The following is a 23,794-nucleotide window of genomic DNA, read 5'->3' as shown; positions in this document are numbered from 1 at the left end:
ACGGGGTGTTGACTTGAGGGCCTTCGGCTCCTCTGGGTGAGACATCCTGACACAGAGCGGTCAGGAGTGAAGCCGGAGGTTTAGCTAATGTGGCTCAACAGATTGATTCCAGACTTGGCTGGGTTGTGAATCAATGGCCTGGACTGAAAATGGACACACTGACACACACTGGGACAGGCACACACTGACACAGGCACACACTGACACACACTGACACAGTGACACACTGAGACACACTGACACAGTCACACACTGACACAGTCACACACTGACACAGTCACACACTGACACAGTTGGAGAGGGTAAAAACCGGTTTCCTGTGGAAGCGGCCGCCTGACGCCCTGCCCGTCCCCCTGCGCGTGTGCCAGGCGGAGGAGCTGCAGCTGGTCCGGGAAGCCCTGCGCAGCCTGCGGAACTGCTTCAGCGGCCACGACCCCCAGCACCACACCCTGGACACCCTGGAGCAGGGCATCGCCAGCCTCATGGACCGGCTGCACGCCCTGGACTCTCAGCGCCGCCACGAGAAGAGGGTAACGCCCCCCCCACCCGCCGCAGTCAGCCGCGAGCCGAGGAGCAGGCCGCCCGCGGGTCCCTGAGCCCGTCTCTGTGTGCTTGTGTCCCGCAGAGCCGGGGGAAGTCTCCAGGCCGGCGGGCCGCCCAGTCAGACCGGGACTCCTGGCCTCCAAGCTCCAGTAAGATCGCCACTCTGTCTCCCACCCTGGTAGGCGCAGTAAAACTCAGTGGTGAAATCAACAGCGTGGCACAGCGCAGATCAGGAGGAATGTGGTAAATGGTGAAGGGTGACGGAAACCCCGGCCCCCGGTGGCTTCTTGTTGTGTGACCCCCGGCCTTGTCCCGCTCTCTGTGTTCCAGAGATGTCTCATTCCCACAGCAGTCCTGTTCTCTCCAGCTCCGCCACCACCAAAGTGCTGTACTTCACCGACCGCTCCCTCACACCCTTCATGGTCAACATCCCCAAGAGGTGAGTCCAGAGAGGAGAGGGGAGGTGCAGACAGGAGGAGAGGGGAGGTGCAGACAGGAGGAGAGGGGAGGTACAGACAGGAGGAGAGGGGAGGTGCAGACAGGAGGAGAGAGGAGAGGGGGAGGTGCAGACAGGAGGAGAGGGGAGGTACAGACAGGAGGAGAGGGGAGGTACAGACAGGAGGAGAGAGGAGAGGGGGAGGTGCAGACAGGAGGAGAGGGGAGGTACAGACAGGAGGAGAGAGGAGAGGGGCAGGTACAGACAGGAGGAGGGTGGGGAGAGGGTATAAGGTAGAGAGAGGAGGAAATAGGCTGTCTGCCATCGGTCAGGAGCAGTGTGAGGCTGACTTCAGTGGATGGGCAGGGTGACTGGTGCCTATGTGTCCCACAGGCTGGGTGAGGTGACGCTGAGAGACTTCAAAGCCGCTGTGGACAGAGAGGGCAGCTACAGGTACCACTTCAAAGCTCTGGACCCTGAATTTGGCACCGTAAAGGAAGAGGTACGTATTGGCTGCTCACACAGCTGCCTGCTCTTTTGGACTGTAGCACCTTACTGACCAACACAGTTTAAAACTGGTACCTTTAACACTGTGTTGACATACGCTGATGTCTGCCCACTAGTATACATGTTGCCATGTGTGAGAAACGATCATCTTATTCAATTATACAGAACTATAGCACATTAAAATGGGCTTCTCGCATGAAGAATGGATCTGTGCAGTTTTTGCACATTAGCACGTCCTTGTCAGAGATGCATAAAGTTAAATATTTGCACGAGTGTCTGCATCAGGCCCTGCATGACGCGTAGAAATTTAACAGCATGATCTGTTAGTGAATGAGTGTTAGATCAGTGTGGCCTGTCTTCAGGTGACCCCCTGCAACAGGGCTAATCAAGTGAAAAAGCAGTCAGTTAATCAATCAAGTTATCAGTAACATCAGCAGGTTGACCATTAACCAATCAACCTGTCAGTATCATCCACAGCCTGACCATTAACCAATCAACCTGTCAGTATCATCCACAGCCTGACCATTAACCAATCAACCTGTCAGTATCATCCAAAGCCTGACCATTAACCAATCAACCTGTCAGTAACATCCACAGCCTGACCATTAACCAATCAACCTGTCAGTATCATCCACAGCCTGACCATTAACCAATCAACCTGTCAGTATCATCCACAGCCTGACCATTAACCAATCAACCTGTCAGTATCATCCAGAGACTGACCATTAACCAATCAACCTGTCAGTATCATCCACAGCCTGACCATTAACCAATCAACCTGTCAGTATCATCCACAGCCTGACCATTAACCAATCAACCTGTCAGTATCATCCACAGCCTGACCATTAACCAATTGAGCTGCCGGTCATGTGGAGTCCTGACCCTGAGGTGCTGCAGTGGGACAGGATTGTGCTGATGTACTCTCTCGCCCCCAGGTGTTCCACGACGACGCGGTGGTCCCGGGCTGGGAGGGGAAGATCGTGGCCTGGGTGGAGGAAGACCATGGCGAGGACAGGCAGTCTTGGTGGCAGGGGGACCCGACCAAAGAGTGACTGTGCTGCCGGAGCACCACGATGTCCCCCCTTCCTCCACCCTCCTCCTCCTCGAGCCCAGTAGGCCGCAGGGGAGGTCCTGCACACCTCCCATTCCACAATCCCGCGGGCTGAGGGGAAGTGGGCACTGGTGTGGCCCCATGAGCCCGCGCTCGAGTGGCCGGAGCGGACAGCTGTGGTCAGGCTTGTCCAGTGTGTTAGCAGTGGGAAGGAGCTCCAGCCGGAGAGGCGCTGTGCAGATTTGCTAAAGGGTCCCACCCCCCCGCCCGAGCCCGAGCCCGAGCCCTCTGTGACAGTCGATGTCTCGCGCTCTCAGATGCTGCAGGATGTGGCTCGTCACACCCCGCCGACGTCGGGGACCCCTCTCCAGGTTCTTCAAGACCCTGCGCCTCTCTGCTGTGTCTGACGTCCATCCCAGCCTGGCGTGGTGATGGGAATTCACTGGAAACTGCCGGGACCTCCTTCCCACCTGAGGAGGGCGGATAATGGCGTTCAGGCCCAGACATTTTGTACGCCTGGGCCTGAACTTGCTCAGGAAGGGATGTGGTCGAACTCATATGCCTTCAGCAGGCTGGCCTTCTGGGACTCCGCTGTGCTGCAGTGTACAGACTTGACTGACCTGCTAAACGTTGTGCCAAATGATGTGAAGACTGCACACAGCATCCAGTAAGGGCGCACACTGCATCCACACAGCAGCAGCGCTGTCTCTGTCCTCCTCCCACCCCTGCGGCCCCTCCTGCTGCACAGAGCTGGGGCCTCAAAGTCAGCTTTCAGCCAAAGACCACACGACATGCTCCCTGCAATAGGAAAGACGGCCAACATTCCTGACTGTGCTTCTGCACGAGCTTAGACAAGGAGAAGCTTAGGAGCTGCCTGGAATATTAGTTCAGCCAGGGGAATGAGACTCCGATTGCATTGCACTCTACTCCACTCCAGGTTTTGTGGCTCCACCTCAGACATGCAGTATGTAGTACCTGTACAGTTTTACTATTGCTATCTTATTTTTAGAACGATTTACACATGAACACACTGCACATGCAGAATAAGATCAGATACAGTTTAATAGTTCAACTTTATGATGATGTAATTACTTTATTATTGTTTCACTGTTTCATCACCAGTTTGTTTGAGAGCCGGGGTGTGGCAAAACCAGAAGTGGATCAAACTGCTGTGCAATCCGTCTTTTTTGATTGAATCGGAGAGCTTTGAGGACTCTTCCGGGCCAAGACTCAGTAGTATCATTTCTGTACTGAGAGCTTTTTTTAGGTACTTTGTTAATAAATACAGGTAAATTGCAGAGAGAGGAGGAGAGCTGGCAGTGATGTTGCATTGAGTGAAGGCTAGACGACCAGTCAGCACTGTCAACAGTTGGGCTGAGACCAGCCTGTTTGTGTCCTGTTGGAGCCCGTGGGAGATGTCAGGCCTTGAGTGTGGAATGTTGTACACAGAGGAGTTTCGAGCTTGTTCACACTGAACTCCAGTGGGCTGGAGCGGGTTGCTGAATTATTTTCTCAGTCCACAAGCACCTTTGCCTAATGTGACACACTGATGAAGTTCACACCTGTCATGCTTGCTCACGCAGGACCTGCTGTATTGACAAATGGCCGTGTTCCCGTAGAAACTAATGGAGAATCGATGGGTGTGTTCTCAGTCAGAGTGTTATTGTGCCCTAAACAAGCTGAAGGTGCTTTTGTCACTCCAGCTGTGTCCAGCATCTCAGTGAGGTGGACAGTATGGGCAGTGGCCCGGTGCCTTGTGCTGCCCTGTTTGGAGTTTGCGTGTGAATGTGCCGGGAGTGAGCTGGCGCAGTTGACCAGGTGCCCGTCTTGTGTGTCCATGACTTCCGCCACTCTTGGTGGGCAAGAGCGAGGGGCAGGAGGGAGCTGGGCAAGACTGGCCTGAGATACCCCTTGCGGAGAGTTGGTTTGAAAGGCTGTCTCTACTGTTTCAGTGTGGCGTCAATGAATCCCATTTCTAACGGTGTTTGTAAATCTAGTTTTATACGTTGTGAATTAATTGCACAAAGGTGTTTTTCTACATGTGTGTGAACTGGTACTGGAACCGGTGTCTCTGTATTTGGTTCACTGGGCCGCTCTGATACTCTGCGGCTGCTGTCTGTGTGAATTTCTCACTCGCTGTCTCCTCTGGCTGAGCAGTTTGAGGATAGGACTGGTCCTGTCTGCCCCCCAAAACCACAACTTTCCTGACATCATGGGGGAAACTGGGTCACACTTGGGGTGTGACATGACACAACCTTGAACCCACGACCTCTGTATCATAGAGCTCAGCATGAGCCTTTCCTTCTCAGCCCCTCGGAAACCCCTTGTGCGCTGCTCTGAGGCAGTTTGAGGTATGGTTTGAATGAGCCACAAGCACGCAAAAAAGCCATAGAGAAAAATGCTGTGGAGAGGGGAGAACTGAGATCCCTCCCTCACTCCCCCTCTGGTCTGCAGTCTGTCCGAGGGCTGGGGGCTCACAGTGACACCCACTGGGTGCCTCCCAGTTTGCACAGACGCTCTTCCCCCATCTAGCTGGGACAGATCTGGAGTTCCTTAAAGAGGCTCAGCCAGGAGGGAGGTTTGTGACTAAAAACAGTTTAAAACTTGTGCAGAATATGTTTCTGCTCCGCAGCTGGGAGAGCAGGGGACCAAGCTTAACCTGAACTTTATTCACTTGTGTTCAATGGAAACAAAAACTTTTGTACTGTTTTCAAGCAGCTCTCTTTTCTCACAGTTTTTATATGTTTTTTGTTTTGTTTTGTAAAGGACTGGCTCGCCCCTGTTTGATGCAGACCGTGACTATGTTTTTAAACTGTTTTAATCCCTGATCAGTTTTTTAATCCCTGATCAATTTACTGGTTCACCATGAAAGGCAGGTGCAGGCTGCACCTTGCAGGATTGGCCTTTGAAAACAGGGCTTGTTTCAGGTTCCTACTGCTGTATCAGCGCCCTTGTTCCAGCCCTGCCTTCCTCATCAGTCGCTGTGCTCAGACCCTTGCGCTGTTCAAGAAGGGAGCTGCATGACAGGGACCGAGTCTCCCAGTCCCTTCCCCTCATGCTCAGCGCTTAGTGCTCAGATGGCTGCTGCTGGCTTCAGTGTTTTGTCTTTCTCAGTGCCACGCGTATTATCTGGAGCTGCGTCAGCATGCGGAGACTGCAAAGGAACACATTAAAGGTTAATTCCAGGCTGAAGAAGAGAGGAAAGGAATCACGTTTCGGCTGTGGAGCCTCATGCCCGAAGAAGGCTCCACAGCCGAAACGTTGTGATTCCTTTCTTCTCTTCTTCAGCAGGGAATAGACCTTTTACATATGATCTGATATTTCACTACCAGAATTATTTTTGTGTCTCTGTAAGCAGAGCAGACTTTTGTGATAACTGTGAGCTGAAGTTTACATCACAAAGATTTAAAAGCACTGACATGGGGTGATATTCCTTCTCCATTGCAGGTTGAGTTAGGACAGTGCTTCGGGACCATAAGCTGTACCGGCTTTCTTGTCTGGTTAAAATCAGACAAATTCGCAAGACAAAAGATGTGCCGATTCCTGGGTTACATCCAGATAGCCTGTTGAATTGATCAGTAACTTCAAAGCTGTAGAGCTGGGTGATACAATTTGCTGGATCAGTGCTATCTGGGACTGGGGTTTTCTCACTGCTATATGTGTCTGTGAAGAGCTCCAGATACAGGCAGCAATGCACAGCTACTGGACTGGCTGTGGTGACATCACTAAAGCCCTGCTTGTTCACGCCTGGGGGTCACTGTGCGCGACGGTCACTGCTGGGGCCAGAGAGGACCAGTCTGTCCTGGCCAGGCAGAGCTCATGCAGAGTGTGTTCAGGAGTCATGTAACTTTACTATCATTCCCCTCTGTGTCAGACCACAGACAGTGACAATAAACAAATCAATAAACCACTCTCTCTGTTTTCATAAATCATCTCTCCTGTTGAAAGGGGGTCTGTGGCTGTCTGATTTTACACATCCCTGCAACTCCTAAAAGTTGCTAAGTTGTTTTTTTTCCCTTGCTGTATTTCCTCACTTACTCTATGAACATTAGAGCTTCTGCTTCAGGACCTGCAGGCCTGACTCCTCAGGCCAGATCCCAGCTGTACTATGCCTGCTCCTGCATGCTATCTCCTGGGTTTCGCTGTCATTCTCATCTCAGTGCCAGGCCTGATGCCACCTATGATCCTGGAGTATCCTGACAAGGAGGTGTGCAGTAGAGAGGCAGAACATCAGTGCATGTTTTTTAAAAACGGGCCTGTCTGGTCCCTCTGGCCTGAGTGCTCACAGCCTGCGTTGCACGGTTGGTTTCTGTAGAAACGCCCCCCTGCTGTCACTGTGTTTCAGAAGAGCCGCGAACGAGGCGTACACTGCACTGCTCGCTGGCACAAGTCTCGATTCGAACCTGCTGCTTCACACGCCCAGCAGAACCGCAGGCAGATACCCGGGACACTGACGTTTCACAAGACGCCTGCTTCGAGAATCAGTCCGATACATCATAAGAAACCAAGACACACTGTTATTGTTCAGCTTATTCTGCAAAAGTTCCTTAATTTTTACTTCACTGACGATATTTCATGGCAACTTCTAAAGGAAGTTAAAGGTGCTTCCCAGGCCACTTCACACAGTTTATACAGCGGTGTCTGCGCGCCCCCTGGAGGCGACAGGTGGAACTACTGCTGTTCTGTCACTCGTGGACATTCAGTTGAGCCGGATGCTCTGCAACAGAGTCTCGGTATTGCCTGCAGGGCCTCAGTGTTTCCGGTTTTACTTGCTTAAAATCAAAGCGTATGTTGGTTCTTTATAAACAGCATCTACCCTCTATTAAGGGAGAAGACAAATCCTCGACAACTCGAGAACATGTAAACTCGCAAAAGGTGCCCCCGACCGGAATCGAACCCAGGTCACGCCGCAATGTTCGAGAACATTTCTGTGTTGTTTCACCTTGTATCTAGATCAGCTACACGTGCGATATAAGCTGCCTTATCAATAGCTTATAGAATACATAGAAGATACTTTTTATTCATGCCATCCCGCAACGCAATTTTGAATTGACAGTTTTCAATCGATGTATGCCTGCTCACTGGTTTAGGTTCTTTTCAAAACCACAACGCAAGAAAAAGAGAACGCGGAGGGGATCTGTTCTACATCTTTAGTTACTGGTAGAGTTACTGAGCTCTACCAAGACCGATATTTTAAAACAACAATATCAGAGAAACACAGTAGGGTAGTTATTAGCTAATGTATTTCAACAGGACGCCGAGGTCAGAGTCGCAAAAGCTGAGTCCTATAAAAAGCGACACCACCCCCTCCCGCCTGTGCAGAGGCAGAGACGCGCTGCTTGACGACAGCGTGCTTTACGACCTCACACGACTCTGGTGGGCGGAGCCTAGGTGCTGCGGGTAAGCCGTAAAGCGAGATGTTTTGAGACGGGGAGGTCATTGGAAAGTGAGGGAGGGACTCTCGTTATAAACTGGGGGACACCGGAGCGGCATTAAGGCTGTCGGCTCTGAAGCATTAAAAGGCCAGCTCTTCTGCAGAGTGGGGAACTTCTTGGTGTTGCGCCGTTAAGCGAGCAGCTCGGAATGTTGCGTTGGGCGGTGCGGTTGCGGCAGTCGGTGCGGGTCCCCCGCTTCGGCCCCGGCTCGGCCCCCGGGATGAGCTCCCGGCCGGGGTCCTGCCGTCTCAGGAGGTACCACTCCGGAGGTTCGGCCCGGGTCCGGCCCGTGTGCTACGCCACCGCGGTTACCTGCGGCAGGGGCGGGTTTCTGCAGAGTTACCTGTCCGCACGGAGCTGCCAAGGCAAGCGGCTGTACAGCCTGCCGCCCCACCAGAAGGTAAGGCTTCTCCCAGACGGGCTTGACGGTTTCCTGCTCGCCCACCTGGGCGGGCGTGTGCATCTTTATAGAGGCTTCTGTATAGAGCTCCCAAACTGTGTGGTGCAGCGTTAGGAATGGACAAAATGGCGCTGTGTAGGCTGCCAAATAAGTCTAAACTTTCTTTCACGGAGACATAAATGTTCCACCTTTCCAGTGCTTGGCACGAATTGCGCCACGGTGCTAAGTCGGGGTAACTGCTTAGCAACGCTAACGGCAGGCTTTCCTGTCCCGAGTGTTTCTGCTCCGCGCTGCGCGGCCGGCTGTCCGTGTCACCTTGCAGCTTGAGGCCGCTGGGCTCCGGGCCGGGCCGTAGCTCCTCTCCGAGAGCTGACCTTTCTCACGGGGCATTCTCTCCAGTGTGAGCTTCTCTTTCCCTGCGGTTCAGGCTCATAAACGGCTTGTTTCAGGTGTCCCTTTAGGTCACCTGAGAGAGAGGCTCCGAGGTTTGCTTCTGATGATCAGCTGTTCAGTGCCCGTCTAGCTCATGTGGTTTTTCGGTTGCTAATATCTTCTGGGGACCTCATCCAGACTTGTCTTGGATGATGCCGGAGTATTCGCCTCAATGACTTGGCTTTGCAGTTGTTCCGGACTTCCAGTAACACATTTTTTCTGCTTTGATCCTCAAATAAGTGCACACCTGTCCTGTCCTGTCCTCCTTGACAGCTGGGATTGTTACAGAAGTCTGTTGATGTGAAGCCCCTTGCCTCTGTAAAGCAGCAGTACCTCAGTGGGGATTCGAACCCACAGCTTGCCCTGACTGCTCCTCCACACTGCTCCCCTGCCTTAGTCTTGGCATCCCTGTGTGTGGAGAGCAGGCGTCCTGGACCTGACTGTGCATGCCCCTGGCTCCTATTGGACAGGGCTGTGGGCGTGTCCTGCACTGTGCTCTGCCATTTCTTCTCTTTTCAGCATGGAATAAACCTTTAACTTGTTCCTTTGCATTAAAATAAAATGGCCCAATTTCCCAAAATAAATCGCTCAGCAGTATGGGACACAAATGAGCAGGGTGTTGAAGAGAGCAGCCTTGCGGTTTTCGATGCAGAGGTTGAATGCGCGCTTTAACAGTAAGTGCGCCTGTGCGAGGAGGAGGAGGAGGTCTCTGTGTCACGGTGTGGTTTGGCTCTGTGCAGGTGGTGCTGCCCGCACTCTCCCCCACAATGCAGAATGGCACCATCGCTCGCTGGGAGAAGAAAGAGGGGGACAAGATCAGCGAGGGGGACCTGATCGCCGAGGTGAGGGTGCAGGACTGCTCCTGTGTCCCGTGGCTGCACAGTGCTGGCCCACAATTAGAGCCGTCGGCCATGCTGTCTCGTCTGTATTTCTCCCTTCATCTCTCTCCTTTCTCACACCTGCCTCGCCCTGGTCTTGCGTGCTCTAACCCCACACTCGCTCTCTCGCCAGGTGGAGACGGACAAGGCCACGGTGGGCTTTGAGATTCTGGAGGAGTGTTACTTGGCGAAGATCCTGGTGGCAGAGGGAACCAGGGACGTGCCCATTGGTGCCGTCATCTGTATAACTGTGGAGAGGTAAACTTCCCGTTTCCGCTTTCCTGTCTTGGATCAGGCAGCGAAGAACTATCGTAGCCTTTAAAATAGCTGGGAAGAAAAGCCCGATGTCTAATCCTGCAGTTTTCAGGACTCTATCGCTTCTCAGACACTGCTGTTAATGGGCAGACAAGACAGGTTTGCAGAGAATTTGGAAACGGTCTGTAACTGATGTTGAGTGGCGTCTGCGAAGCACTGCAGGAGTTTGGGTTGCAAGCAGAGTTGCTGAGCTTTTAGGCGAGCGATTGTGGATTTTAGTTGAGTGCCCAGCGCTGGTCCTGCTGTTCTGAGTGTCCCCAGGAAGGGCTCTGGGCAGAAGCAGTAGCTGGTCTGTGGGGCTGCCTGCCTGCCTGCTTGCTGTGTTTGTGGGCAGCCTGTGTCTGACATCATGCTGTTGCTCGTTCTGCCCTCCCTGCAGCCCTGACCTCGTCCCTGCCTTCAAAGACTACACTCTGGACATGGCATCTGCACCCCCCAGCCCAGCAGCAACAGCGGCGGCGGCGGCCCCTCCCCCCCCTGCCGCGGCCCCCCCACAGCCGCCCGGCAGCTCCTACCCCCCGCACATGAAGGTAGGAGCATCGCCTGGCTGGTGCAGCAGCGGTGATGCCTTTACCGCGAGCGACGCGGCAGGAGAGCGAGTTCAGGAGACTCCCCTCTCCAGTACAGAAGTGGAAGTTAAATACTTCATCGCGGGCCCCCACTTTCTGAGAGTGTCCACTAAGCTTCCTTTTATAAAGGATGCTTGGCGGTGCTTTGCGTTTTTAGATGCTTGACACCCTTATAATGCTGGTGATGACAAAGTACCTTATGAAGGAACTGGAAACTGAACTTCCTGTTTCTGTGCCCCCTGACGTTGCCTGGGTGTGCTGTGCCCCTGCCAGGTCCTGCTGCCAGCTCTTTCGCCCACCATGACCATGGGCACCGTGCAGCGCTGGGAGAAGAAGGTGGGCGAGAAGCTGAGTGAGGGGGACCTGCTGGCTGAGATCGAGACGGACAAGGCCACCATCGGTGAGGCCGCTGGGCGCCCACGCCGACATCGACGCGCTGCCGGGGCCTGGGCACAGCACTGACCCTTCGAGGAGTCTTAGACTCCTGAATCAAAGAGGCTCCATTCAGTACTGCGGTACAGCTGTGTGTCAAATCGGCTCCGTCGTGTGCTGACTCTGCCCTGCCTGTGCCAATAGAGATTGGTTTAGTTACAAAATCTACAGTCTATTACAAATCTGATATTTGAGTGTCCTCACTTGAAGTCACCCCCCCCCCTCCAGTTTAGCTCAGTTTCTGCTTGCAGGAGCCTCAGAGATGGTTAATGAGAGCCACCTTGTGGTTAATTATACATGCACCCTCCTAGAGCTGTAACATGTATCCCTCCTTTCTGATTCTGCTGTGTGTAACCCTCCCCCAGGGTTCGAGGTGCAGGAGGAGGGTTTCCTGGCAAAGGTGCTGGTCTCGGAGGGTACCAGAGACGTCCCCCTGGGCACCCCTCTGTGCATCATCGTGGAGAAGGAGTCTGACATCGGCGCCTTTGCGGACTACGTGGAGACTGGGGTGGCTGAAATCAAGAGCCCCCCTCCGGCCCCTGCTCCTGCTCCAGCCCCGGTAAGGGAGCCATCAGCCAGCCCAGTCTGTTGGAGTGGGGCTTGACCCTGGTTCAGAAATGGTTGAAATGGTTTAGCGGACTTCAGCTGTGCAGTGGTTCCTGGAGGTAATAGTTCAGCGAGAAATGTAATCCATTGTGAGCAAGATCAGAGTATAAAACTCAGACGGACCCTCGTCCAGTACGGAGGAGTGTATAATGGAAGAGCCACAGTGGAGCAGGTGGCCGTTTCAAATGATCGAACTTTAAACCCACATTTATTAAAGCGGCAGTGGAGAACTGTGCTTCTTGAGAGCTGCAGGTGAAGGGGTTTCCCTTTTAACTCTGGTAATGTCATATAGGAAGGTGGGCTGCAGTCCCGAGTTGAGATGCATGTGCAGTAAGAGTAGTTGGGTGAGGACACTGTGCTGTGTTTCAGGTGGCAGCAGTACCCCCCCTGTCCCAGCAATCCATTCCTGCTGCTACACCGGTGCCCCCAGCGGGTGCCAAGGCCTTCGCCAGCCCCCTGGCAAAGAAGCTGGCAGCCGAGAAGGGCATCGACCTGGCGAAGGTCAGAGGTAAGGGAGTGGGAGGGAGAGACACTGTCTGAAGTCTCTGCATCGGTGTGGTGCCGGTTGGTCCCCATACTACAGGAAAGTACAATGTAGTCACTTGCAAGTAGAGTTGTACTTAATCCAAATATATTGGGGGGGGAATCGGGCTTGGGCAGAGAGCAGAGCTTCATGCTAGAAGAAAGAGCCTGATGCAGTAGGGTTGTGTAGGTGGACTTTTTAAAGACAAGTACGTGCCTTGGTTCCCTCTCGTCCCTGCTACCCTGTGTTGGCCAGGTAGAGATGTTTGTGTGTGCAGTACCTTGGTTAAAGCGATTTTCCAGCACTGATACGCCACCGAATGCTCTGTCCCGGCTGGTGTTAACTCTGAATCCACCCGTTTCCGAACGGAATGGTTTTCTGTGACCTCAACCAGGGCGCAGTCGGTACAGAGCCATGGAGAAGACCACGACCGTCTTGTCTTGTTCCAACAGGGTCTGGTCCAGACGGGCGGATCACCAGGAAAGACATCGAGAGCTTCGTGCCTCCCAAGGCTGCGCCGGTAAGTGTGGCCATCCCAGTTTTCCCAGGAGGCGCGTATCGTTGCGGAATGGACAAGAGCCGCGTGCTTTCCCTTGTGCTCCAGAACAGTCGCTCGACAGCTGTCCGAGCCTTCGGGCTCATTTGCACATGGGTATGATACCTGGCCAGGTGGAGACGCAATTTAAAGCTGGAGGTCTTTTGAAGATGAAATCTGCTGCAGTCTGGAGTTGGGGTTGTCGAAAGGGTCTTGGAGCAGAATCGCTCTGTGCACTGGGGTGACGAGCGCGGTCTCCTTCCTCTCGGCAGGCTCCAGCGGCTGCTGTGGCCCCTGTCCCTGGTGCTCCCCCTGCTCCTGCTGTGCCATCTGGGACCTTCACCGACATCCCCATAGGCAACATCCGCAGAGTAAGGATGGAGAAGAAACGAATCTTGGGTTCTAAAATCCAAGTTTGTTTTTTTGTTTTTTTTCCTCCTGTTAGCCAAGTTTAGTCTGTTCCTGACCAGGCTTCTGTGTTCACCTGCAGGTGATTGCCCAGAGGCTGATGCAGTCCAAACAGACCATCCCCCACTACTACCTGTCTATAGACATCAACATGGACCAGGTGCTGGAGCTGAGGAAAGAGCTGAATGAGGTGAGAGGTGATTCCGGCTCTTGGATGCACAGCTCGGTACACTCCCTGCAGCCTAGGCATTGAAATCATTCATATGTGACCATTTGCTCTTGTTTACTAAAGAGCTCCCGCCAAGAGGACAGGCAGTGTTTTTAGCAGAGAGGAGTAAGCCTTAAACATGCAAAGGTGCTGAGTGCTTTTGACCCAAGTGCGGTCTTGGGTTTAGGAAAGGCAGACTTCTTGTGCCTGCTGGGTGGAAATTGCTGATATGTCTGTTTCTGCCAGGAGCTGAAGGCTGAGAACATCAAGCTGTCGGTGAATGACTTCATCATCAAGGCCTCGGCCCTGGCTTGTGTGAAGGTGCCCGAGGCCAACTCCTCCTGGATGGACACGGTTATTCGCCAGTGAGTGATCTACTTCTGTCCACACTCTGATGACCCTTTCGGTTTCTGGATCTCCCCATCATGGGAGGTGACAAGCTGGGAGATGAGTATAGTTTCCTGACTAGTTGGTGCTGAATTCGATTCCCATCTTGTTTTCTCGGAAGATTGCCAAGTTTTCCGTGCACGGGCTCTGGGTCTGTGCTCGCATCCACATAAGGCAGGCTGCTTTCCCTCCCAGCACGCTGCTGTGTAACCCCATCTTTCTTCCCCCTGCAGGAACCATGTGGTTGACATGAGCGTCGCTGTCAGCACAGCCAACGGCCTCATCACTCCCATCGTGTTCAATGCCCACATCAAGGGCCTGGCCTCCATCAGCCAGGACGTGGCGGCGCTGGCGGCCCGAGCGAGAGAGGGCAAGCTGCAGCCACATGAGTTCCAGGTGAGAGGGGGGGGGATTGAAAGGGTTGAATTCTGTAGCATCCCTGTAAAAATAGTTTGTTAGGTGTGCAAGTTAATAAGACCACTTATATAGATGCAGAGCCTTCATTCAGAAGTGATTTACCCATTTTATAAAGGCTGCCTTTAGTGCAAGGTGAAGGTGAAATGCACCATGAGTGTCTTTCTCCCTCCTGACATTTCATGACCTGCTATCATGGTCGTGACTGTAAAACAAATGTCTTCCATTTTCAGGGCGGCACCTTCACCATCTCCAACCTGGGCATGTTTGGCATCAAGAACTTCTCCGCCATCATTAACCCTCCCCAGGCCTGCATCCTGGCTGTGGGTGGCTCCGAGAAGCGGCTCCTGCCTGCGGACAACGAGAAAGGGTGAGACTGGATGGGGGAAGGCCCGGCCTTGTGCTGGCCGAGGTGGGAAAGTCACTGGGGGGGTGGACGGGGTGTGGGCTTGTTCCCAGTCTGAAAGAGTGGTGTGAAGTGCTGACTGTTGACTTTGCTGATCTCCAGCCCCTGCCAGTCAGTGGAGAAGCATGATTTACAACATTGATGGAAGGGGAGAACGGTTCATTTCTATAAAACGATGATGCCCCTGTGTTTTGCAGGACTAGTATTTTCTGTACGATTCCCCCTTACTTAGCTTATTTCTCCTCTGTGACTTTGAGTCGACGTACTTGCACAGTGAAGAGCGATGTGTGGGTGTGTGCATGAGGGCTTTTGAACCTCCTGATTTAATACAGATCTTGACATGGGGACAAATATGTATTGATGATAAGCTCCAAGGTTAGGGTTAGCTTTCCTTCTAAACTTGGGTCTCCAGTTAGATTTTTCTTCCACACTCATTCCCAAGCCTTCGAAGACATTTTTAAAGAGATGCTGGGCCTGTGTGTCTGGGGTCGTGTGCAGGTTCGACGTCGCCAACGTGATGGCGGTGACGCTGAGCTGCGACCACAGGGTGGTGGACGGCGCTGTGGGAGCCCAGTGGCTGGCGGAGTTCAGGAAGTTCGTGGAGAAGCCCGTCACCATGCTGCTGTAACCTTCCAGGGTGACGGCCCCCCCACCAGGAGGAGGAAACCGACGGGGGCGCAGCTTGTGGGATCAGTGTCTGTCTTCACCCCTCCCCTGTCTGTCCCACCCCTTCACCTGGTCATGATTTACTAAGCTTTTCGACGGCAGGCGCACACAGAAGCACCCAGTCCTGAAACGGGTACCTTTCAGATTTAAAGTACAGCTTTCAGCTCTGGATAGGAATCCTTGTATCCATGTTAGAGGGGGGGGGGGAGGGTTTGAATATATTGGAGCTCCATAAATCACTGGTGGAGAGGGGTGGGAAACCAGTTTCAATACTGGCCTGAACCAGGATCCCCGACCTGTGCTGATGTTTGTCTCTCGTTTTAAATATTTATAAAGGCTGGGAATAAAAAATTGTCTTGGCTACAGCTTCCAAGTTGAAACTACCCTGATGGTGGGGTTACAGTGGGATTTGAGTGCCAAATTCTGCCAAGTGTTAGATGGCAAAGAGGAAAATGCTCATATTTGGTTCTTTTGATTTTTCTCCTCTCCTGTTTCTGTGCTGCCTTCACTGGAAGGTACCTGCTGTGTTAAGCAGGTCTGTCAGGACAGAGCAGAGCCCATCTCTGCAGTTGTCCCCCTGCTCCAACGGGTGGGTTCAGTCTAAATGTCTTATCACCCCACAAGGGCAACAGTCCCTTCCTGACCGCTGATCCCCCTGACCTTGGAAAGCAGTTTCTGTTGAGCTGAGTCTGGAAGTCAGTCTGTTGGTTAGTGTCCTTACAGATGGTACTTTTAGTGTGTGGTGCATTGAAGCAGTAATCCAGGGTTTCCCTCAGTCAAGCTGACTTTTCTTAAAACTGCACTACTTTGTTGCAACACTTCCAGTTTGGACTTCACGTTTGGTGTTGGGGGGTGTGTAGTGGTCCTTCAGTTTTTTGTTCCCTCATCTTTGCTGTGCCTATCTGTTCTCTTTCCATATGGACTTGATGCCTGGATTGGGATTGATCCTATAAGAACCGATTTGGTTTCTCACCCCAGATCTTGCACTGTTACTGCATTGCTTTTATTTAAATGTTTTGAGTGTGAAAGGGGTTTGGAGCGTTTGTCTTCAATTGTTTATAAGACGCACGTTCTCACTGGACCTGGTTAAGCTGCTACAGAGGGACTGAAAGGATGAAAATTTATTCCAGCTCACCTACAGGACTTGCTAACTGTCTATTAATTTAAGTTCAGAGCTTGTGGGATAAACCTTTATCTCTGCTGGGTAACCTAGCTATTTAAAACTGGTCAGGTGTTTAAATAAACTTTATTGGAATTAGTGCTGAATTTTTAATAGCCAGTGTAAACATGGTGGTACAAAGTTTCATGGTGGTCATTGTATCATGAGGAGCAAAAAAGGAGAAGCTTAATAAAATAAGAGAATTCATGGGTAAATTATAAAAGTGTATTTGAATTGAATCCAGAAATGCCTACAAAGCTTGTGCATCCGTTTTGTGGAGAAGGCCGGATTTGTGCATTCTGTGACAAACCTGTGACTTTTCTTCCTGACTTTAACACTCCTTGTAAATTGTCAATGCTAAAACCAACATTTGTGTACCTTGTGACTCGACGGATGCAACATTGTTAAATCCCTGCACAGGACTCATTTTCACACTGCTTTGTTCTGTGAAGGGTGTTCCTCCAAAGCCATCATGCTGTAAAATGTGCATCCAGATCCTGAGAGGCAACACTGCTGTGAGCAGTAATGAGCCTCTGCTGAGGCCTGACCACAGTCTGCAGCCTAGTACCCTTCCCTTGCCCTCTCGTTGTAAATACCTACCTGTACCACACCCCACAGGACAGGCGGGACCTAGCCTTTCTTGCTTCAGCAGCTGGTGTCTAAACATCAAACAACCCAGAATTCCTCCTGCTGTATGTGCGCAATCCATCCCTTCTCTAGACATGGGGGGGGAACAAAGTAATTTGTTCTATAGCTGTATCCTGAAAATACTGGGGTCTGATTACAATGTAGGCTTCCAAGCCTGCTCATAGCATAAATACTGAGGTTTAGTATTTGGCACCTGAACTTCAGTCAGAATAGTACAGCTTATATTAAGCCAGCTGGTTGTAAGATTTATCTGTAAAAAAGTGTGAACTATCCTCTCACCCAGCCTGTCCATCAAATGTACTGTTGATAATTGCACGAATTCTGGACTCTGTGTGATCTCATTGTTTATGCTTTTGTAATCTGATTCAGCCTTAAATTTGGCCTGTTCATATACTGCGCACAATGGGTATTGTAAAATGGAGATTAAAGGTTTTCAATTGGACCAAGCAGCTTCTGTTTTCTTTGTAGAAACTTGGCCCTAAAAGACCAGACTCTTCCCTTTGGAGTGTGCAGTGTTTTTATAGTGGGCATGGTTCAGTCAGATGAAGTTTTACATTTACCCATACAAGATCCCAAGTCTTTCATGCATTTCTGAATGTATGTTTGGCGGGTGTGAGAGACTTAACCATTCCTCCTTTTGACCATATAACACAGGTAGGAGTGGAGTAAACATTTTTGCAGCTTTAGTTCACCACCAAAAGCAAAGATGATACCAATGGGCTTCTTGAATTCTTACGCACAAAAATATACAGATCATAGTATAGGCACAGTCACAGACAGTATACGGGTCTTCTTGCTGAAAGTGGCACTGGCTGCCTCCTCATTCACTGTCTCGGGCAGGTCCAGCTGGAGATGGTACAGATCTTCCACTTCGATCAGCACGTCATCCTAAAACAGAAACTGAAAAGTCATGATGTAGAACAAACTGCTTTCAGCTGCTATTGTTCTGATCTGAAACTCTGTACATACCTAAGCTTACAAATGGGTAATTATTCTGTAATGGAATACCAATAGTAATGTGCTGGTTTGAGGAGTTGCACAAGCAAGTTACCAGAACTGACTGTGACCAGCACTCCCTTAACAGCCCACTGCTGCTGTGAACTTAGTGGTGTAGAGGAAGGGTGGGGACTGGTGCCACGTGCCTGGGAGATACTCAGTTTGCACTCGGAGATGGAGCTGATCCCAGGCAAGTCCACAGTCAGCTGGAGAGTGTGGGGTCTCCCTTCGCCGTCTTGGATAACCGCAAGCTTATAGCGGGGCTCCTGAGGCTGTGCTACTGTCGTCGTACTTGAGAGCTCCTGGATCAGACCACCTTTTGCTGGATTTGTGACTTCCTGAGGGAACAGCTGGCTGCACCCCTTCTCTTCTTCCTTCTCTTTGTTCTGCTGCAGTGCACAGATCTGCTGGAGCAGGGAGCCCCCTTCTTCTGGAAAGAAAGGACAGTCTTCTCCATAGGCTGAACGTGAACTTGGTTTGAGTGCCTTACATCCTACAGTACATCATAACTCGACTGGCGTCCAGCTGTTAATCTAAGGCAGCAGTTTGGCACCAGTGTGGCATATAAGGGTCTCGCTCAACAGCAGGGCCCCAAGGGGACATCTGAGGAGCTAAAGAAGGGCACGAGAGCTTTTTATGTACACCTAAATATGTACTAAATTTTTCTATAAGGCAATGTTTTTTACAGCAATTTATAAGTAGAAAAGTAGGACTCGCTCTCAAATCGCTGCATTGAATTTGCTACTAATCAGCTAAATCTAAACAAAATGTCAAAAATCCTTTTGTCTATGAAGGTCAGTCCTTGCCCAAGAACTGTTTTTGGAATTAAAATCTGACAACTACCCTCTCGGGCATCTTCAGTCAGCTAACTTTGACGCAAGACCGGATTTTCTGTGCTTTCGATGACCAGAAATAAGCACCACAACAGACTCGATGTTGAAAGTGACTTGCATTGTGCCTTATCTTCTACAGAGCTGAGAATTTCAAAACCCGTGACAAATATGCAGCATCAGAGCTCACATTGATAATGTTTGAGACAAGCTCTTAAATTAAATACACCAAAGTTCAAATGTGAATTTGGATCATACGACCTTCAATCTGTCAAGTAACAATTGAAATCAAAACATTTAAAAAAAATGTTTAAATACAATTTTAGCCTGTACACCAAGGGGGGCGGTGAACCACTGTCCTAAGGTGGCCGGAGGAGGAGTGTTAAAATGAGCTCGTTTTCCCTCGATCATCATTCTAGCTCGAGATAATTCTAAAAGCCTCGTATGGTGTGATGAACAATGTATTTAAGTTGGAGCTCTCTACTGTGTATACATTGTGTACTGCAAGACCTATACCAATGTGAGTTGCTGTTCTGGGGTGGGGCTTATGCATGTCTGTATATTTTTAAGTGGTTTCCAGCCAGACTACCCAGCACTAAACCCAGCTGGGCTGCTGGAAAGTGGTGGGTTACCTGGAGCGCTGTGGGCGGAGGTATTGAGAGGTGTGGCCAGGCGGTCTCTCATCCTCTGGGTGGGGCCCTTGATGTTGGCGCTGGTGAGAGTGTAGCAGGGTGAGAGGCGCAGCCCGTGGTTCTGCTCAGCGTACAACAAGGCCAGGCGGAGCAGCTGGTCCCTCTCTTCACCGTCGCCCTCTGCTCTCCGCAGCGTCTCGGGACTGAACGCCACATCGATCACACTGTACACCTCTTTAAGGGATTAAAAAACACACAGGTCCATCCATCCATTTTCGAACCACTTTATCCAATACAGGGGTGCTGAGGGGCCAGAACCTATCCCAAGTAAGCAACAGACACAAGGCAGGGTAATAACATCATCACTTTTAACTATTATCACTATTAACCCTTTACAATTTCTTGCATTAGGAATTATCTTTTTGCATACCCCATCTTGCTCTCCATGAGACACACAGACAGGGAGAGAAGCTGGGGGTCAGAGCGCAGGGTCAGCCATTGTATGGCACCCCTGGAGCAGCTGGGGTGAAGGGCCTTGCTCAGGAGCCCAACGGAGTAGGATTCCTCTGCCGGCTGCGGGATTTGAACCGGCAACCTTCCAGCCACAGGCGCAGACCCTTAGCCACAGAACCACCTCTCCGCCAAAAGCGTCGTTTTTATGCGCCAGCCGGGAATCGAACCCGGGTGGCAAGAATGGGAATCTTGTATGATACCACTACACCACTGGCGTAGACTCGGTATCTTTTTGGGCTGTGGGAGGAAACTGGAGCACCTCGAGGAAACCCCCATGTGAACATGGGGAGAACATACAGACTCCACACACACAGCACCCCTGGTCCGGAAGGGAAACAAAGGCCCCAGCGCTGTAAAGCAGCAATGCTGACCACTGAGCTGCAACACACAGGCTGTTTCTCTTCAAATGCACTTTCAACTAGGATTGACTCATTTGCAAACATGGTGGGTTTGTTTTTCCTTCTGGAATTGAATCGCGAAGCGGCGCGACCAGGGGAGTGGTGGTACCTTTGCCTTCAGCTCCAGTCGCGAGCTTGCTGGCGCACAGCGGGACGGGGCTGGAGTGAGACTCCGGAGTGGGGACCCGCTTCCAGCTGCACACGTTGACATAGAGCACGCCCTCCTCTGGCTCCTGCAGGACACAGCACAGCTTTGAAACAGGGTGTTCTGCACGCACTCACCAGAATATTAGGAATGCAATGACCACCGTGAATACTGCTTATGTGGTTTGAGCTGCTGCTTGCCGAGCCCTCGCACTTCATTGGTATGGCTCTGCAATATTACACCTTGTGGTTGATGATTAAATCATCTCTTTTCTCACCTCTTCCTCACTTTGATCCCCAGGTACATCTGACAGCAAACTGCAATTGGAGCTCTGGGGTTGTACAGTGTTTAAACTGCATTCCTATTATGTAAGGCGATTTCCACCTACTGGGGTGTAAAAAAAGTCTGTACAAGTACTGCAGTGCGCAGACAGGAGTGAGACGGGGGAGTGTGTACCGGTATAGCAGTGTAGAGACAGGAGTGAGACAGGGGGAGAGTGTACCAGTATCTCAGTGCGCAGACAGGAGTGAGACGGGGGAGTGTGTACCGGTATCTCAGTGCGCAGACAGGAGTGAGACGGGGGAGTGTGTACCAGTATCTCAGTGCGCAGACAGGAGTGAGACGGGGGAGTGTGTACCAGTATCTCAGTGCGCAGACAGGAGTGAGACGGGGGAGTGTGTACCGGTATCTCAGTGCGCAGACAGGAGTGAGACGGGGGGGTGTGTACCGGTATCTCAGTGCGCAGACAGGAGTGAGACGGGGGGGTGTGTACCGGTATCTCAGTGCGCAGACAGGAGTGAGACGGGGGAGTGTGTACCGGTATCTCAGTGCGCGGACAGGAGTGAGACGGGGGAGTGTGTACCGGTATCTCAGTGCGCGGACAGGAGTAAGACGGGGGAGTGTGTACCAGTATCTCAGTGCGCAGACAGGAGTGAGCCTGAGGGCTGCTGTAGTAATCAGCCCCGTCCTTCAGCTGCTGCTGGATGAACCTGCGGTAGCCCTCGGGGCTGCTCTCTGACAGGTCGTCCAGCAGGGACCAGAGCTGGCTGACCTGCTGCAGCACGGCCTGCTGGGAGCACGGAGCCGCCATGCCGCGCCTGTGGGGGAAACGGACACAGGTGACCCTTCTTCTTCTAGAGGGAATTGGTACTGGGCAGACACACAATTTCATCACATGAAAACTTAATAAGCACATGTTCAGTCAAAAAAATATATATCTAGTTCTCTTCCAAGATATCACACTGTCATTCCTGAATCTAGCACAGTGCAGTCCATAAGTATTTGGACAGTGACAGAATATTTGTTGTTTTGGCTCTGTATTCCAGCACATTGGATTTGAAACGAAACAATGACTATGAGGTTAAAGTGCAGAATGTCAGCTTTAATTGAAGAATATTTACATCTATATTGGGTGTAACATATAGGAATCACAGCCCCTTTTATACATAGTCCTCCCATTCTAGGGGACCAAAAGGAATTGGACAACTGGCTGCTCAGTTGTTTCTTGGCCAGCTGTGTGTCGTTGCATCGTTAGTTCCTGCACAAGAGAGCTAAGAAAAGGTCTGGAGTTCATTCTTCGTGTGACACTTGCGTCTGGAGTCTGTTGCTGTTGTCTCTCAACATGAGGAACAAAAAAGAGTCAATGTCATTAACACAGCAATCATGAGGCTGAAAAATCAGAATAAATCAATCACATAGCCAGAAGGTGTATCAAAATCAACTGTTTGGTACATTAAGAAGCAAGAACGCACTGGTGAGCTTAGCATAGCAAACGACCTGGTAGACCAGAGAAGACCACAGTAGTGATGACAGAAGAATACTTTCAATCGTGAAGAAAAACCCCTTTTCGACTGTTGAACAGAGCAGGAACCTTCTCCAGGATGTAGGTATAGATGTGTCAAAAACTACCATAAAGAGAAGAATACACCAGCATAACCTCAGAGGGTTCACCACAAGATGCAAACCCCTGGTAAGAAAGGCCACAGAAAGGCAAGGTAACAGTTTGCTAAAAAGTACATAAAAAAAGCCTGTAGAGTTCTGGGACAAAGTCTTATGGACAGATAAGGCGAAGATTAACCTGTACCAGAGTGATGGGAAGAGGAAAATGTGGAAAAAAAAGGGAACAGCTCATGATCCAAAGCAGACCACCTCATCTGTGGAACATGGTGGAGGTAGTGTCCTGGATTGGACATGTGTGGCTGCCAGTGGACCTGGCTCACTTGTCTTTCTTGATGATGTGACTGCAGACGGCAGCAGCAGGAAGAATTCTGAAATGTACAGAAGCATCTTATCTGCTCAGATCCAACCAAATGCCTCAAAACTCATTGGATGGTGCTACACCTTGCAGCAGGACAATGACCCCAAACATACTGCTAAAGCAACTGTGGAGTTTTTCAGGGCCAAAAAGTGGAATGTTTTCGACTGGCCAAGTCAATCACATGACCTGAATCCCATTGAGCATGCATTTCACTTCCTGAAGACAAGACTGAAAGCAAAAAGCCCTGGAAACAAGCAGGAACTGAAGATGGCTGAATTACAGGCCTGGCAGAGCATCACCAGGGAAGATACCCAACGTCTGGTGATGTCTATGTGTTGCAGACGTCAGGCAGTCATCAATTGCAAAGGATTTGCAACCAAGTATTAAACATGACAATTTTATTTAAGATGATGTTAATGTGTCCAATTACTTTTAGTCCCTTGAAATGGGGGGGCTATGTATAAAAAGGGCTGTGATTCTTATACGGTTCACCCAATACAGACGTAAATATCTTTGAATTAAAGCTGACATTCTGCACTTTAACCCCATAGTCATTGTTTCATTTCAAATCCAACGTGCTGCAGTACAGAGCCAAAACAACAATACCCGTGTCACTGTCTTTGGACTGCACTGGAAATATATTTAGGCATGGAAATATTCCGACTTTATGAGGCTTTGCAAATATAAAATGTGTCTTAGACAGTGACTCCTTTGCAGCACCTTTCATGATATATACATATTATGAAGACGTATAACTCGGGATTTCCAATTAACTTCGATAATATATTGCCTATAATCATTAGGCTAATAAAAACAGAAAAGAAAAAAATAACAGTGAAAATAAAAATGCCGCAAGTCAATCACATTAATGTATTTTTTTTTTTATACAAACACACATTTGTCCTGCTCTAAAATGCTGCCTACCTTGGTGTGCGATATTTGGGTGAGATTTTCAAATCTTCCCACAGCCTCCCGTCTATGCCTTTCTGTTGTAGCTTCTCGGTAACTATAGAAACGCAGTCCGTCAATCCGTGTGGGAGCTCAGGCTGGAAATATTGGTTCCCA

General features: G+C 50.7%; 3 protein-coding genes and 1 non-coding gene across 13 annotated transcripts in view; 2 read left to right on the top strand and 2 right to left on the bottom strand.

The window, feature by feature from the left end:
- Positions 1-6,447, top strand: part of dixdc1b (DIX domain containing 1b) — a 39,272-nt gene extending 32,825 nt beyond the window's left edge. For 5 of the 8 annotated variants that reach the window (XM_069182960.1, XM_069182957.1, XM_069182956.1 and 2 more), the window contains 5 exons: positions 327-530; positions 626-692; positions 874-982; positions 1,373-1,481; positions 2,422-6,447. In XM_069182960.1, the coding sequence (XP_069039061.1) occupies positions 327-530; positions 626-692; positions 874-982; positions 1,373-1,481; positions 2,422-2,538 (606 nt within the window). In that variant the 3' untranslated portion in view covers positions 2,539-6,447. Of the gene's footprint in view, positions 1-326; positions 531-625; positions 722-873; positions 983-1,372; positions 1,482-2,421 lie in introns of those variants that run through there. The other 3 variants (XM_069182958.1, XM_069182963.1, XM_069182961.1) reach the window with 2 other exon arrangements.
- A 1,479-nt stretch (positions 6,448-7,926) lies between these two features.
- Positions 7,927-17,400, top strand: dlat (dihydrolipoamide S-acetyltransferase (E2 component of pyruvate dehydrogenase complex)). Of its 2 annotated transcripts, none has more exons than XM_015337442.2 (14): positions 7,927-8,372; positions 9,545-9,646; positions 9,816-9,940; positions 10,377-10,527; positions 10,840-10,966; positions 11,364-11,557; positions 11,974-12,112; positions 12,580-12,647; positions 12,932-13,033; positions 13,153-13,260; positions 13,525-13,643; positions 13,899-14,061; positions 14,313-14,449; positions 14,984-17,400. In XM_015337442.2, the coding sequence occupies exons 1-14, from the start codon at positions 8,121-8,123 to the stop codon at positions 15,111-15,113; spliced, it is 1,917 nt and encodes a 638-aa protein (XP_015192928.2). In that variant the 5' UTR covers positions 7,927-8,120; the 3' UTR covers positions 15,114-17,400. The 2 variants fall into 2 exon arrangements, with proteins under 2 accessions (XP_015192928.2, XP_006642211.3); XM_006642148.3 differs by having other exon boundaries at positions 7,928-8,372; positions 12,935-13,033.
- Positions 16,404-23,742, bottom strand: LOC102682470 (PIH1 domain-containing protein 2). Of its 2 annotated transcripts, none has more exons than XM_015337443.2 (6): positions 23,654-23,742; positions 21,380-21,569; positions 20,437-20,560; positions 19,417-19,650; positions 18,101-18,381; positions 16,404-17,846 (listed from the first exon to the last, which is right to left on the bottom strand). In XM_015337443.2, exons 2-6 carry the CDS (start codon positions 21,560-21,562, stop codon positions 17,712-17,714), a joined length of 957 nt encoding a protein of 318 aa, XP_015192929.1. In that variant the 5' UTR covers positions 21,563-21,569; positions 23,654-23,742; the 3' UTR covers positions 16,404-17,711. The 2 variants fall into 2 exon arrangements, with proteins under 2 accessions (XP_015192929.1, XP_006642261.1); XM_006642198.3 differs by having other exon boundaries at positions 18,101-18,384; positions 23,654-23,741.
- Positions 20,076-20,146, bottom strand: trnag-ccc (transfer RNA glycine (anticodon CCC)). Its single transcript has one exon. It is a non-coding gene; the product is annotated as a tRNA-Gly (tRNA).
- Positions 23,743-23,794: the final 52 nt, after the last annotated feature.

This window comes from Lepisosteus oculatus, chromosome 23, assembly GCF_040954835.1.
Source record: "Lepisosteus oculatus isolate fLepOcu1 chromosome 23, fLepOcu1.hap2, whole genome shotgun sequence".
Classification (NCBI taxonomy): domain Eukaryota; kingdom Metazoa; phylum Chordata; class Actinopteri; order Semionotiformes; family Lepisosteidae; genus Lepisosteus; species Lepisosteus oculatus.
Note: the sequence above shows the minus strand (reverse complement) of the source record. Positions and strands in the feature narration are given on the sequence as shown.

Coding starts and splice junctions, on each gene's coding strand:
- dlat (XM_015337442.2), top strand. CDS start 8,121: ATGTTGCGTTGGGCGGTGCGGTTGCGGCAGTCGGTGCGGGTCCCCCGC. Junction 10,528..10,839: donor CCTACCCCCCGCACATGAAG/GTAGGAGCATCG, acceptor TGCCCCTGCCAG/GTCCTGCTGCCAGCTCTTTC. Junction 12,648..12,931: donor TGCCTCCCAAGGCTGCGCCG/GTAAGTGTGGCC, acceptor CCTTCCTCTCGG/CAGGCTCCAGCGGCTGCTGT.
- LOC102682470 (XM_006642198.3), bottom strand. CDS start 21,562: ATGGCGGCTCCGTGCTCCCAGCAGGCCGTGCTGCAGCAGGTCAGCCAG. Junction 20,561..21,379: donor GTCTGCGCACTGAGATACTG/GTACACACTCCC, acceptor TGTGTCCTGCAG/GAGCCAGAGGAGGGCGTGCT. Junction 17,847..18,100: donor GCAAACTGAGTATCTCCCAG/GCACGTGGCACC, acceptor TTTCTGTTTTAG/GATGACGTGCTGATCGAAGT.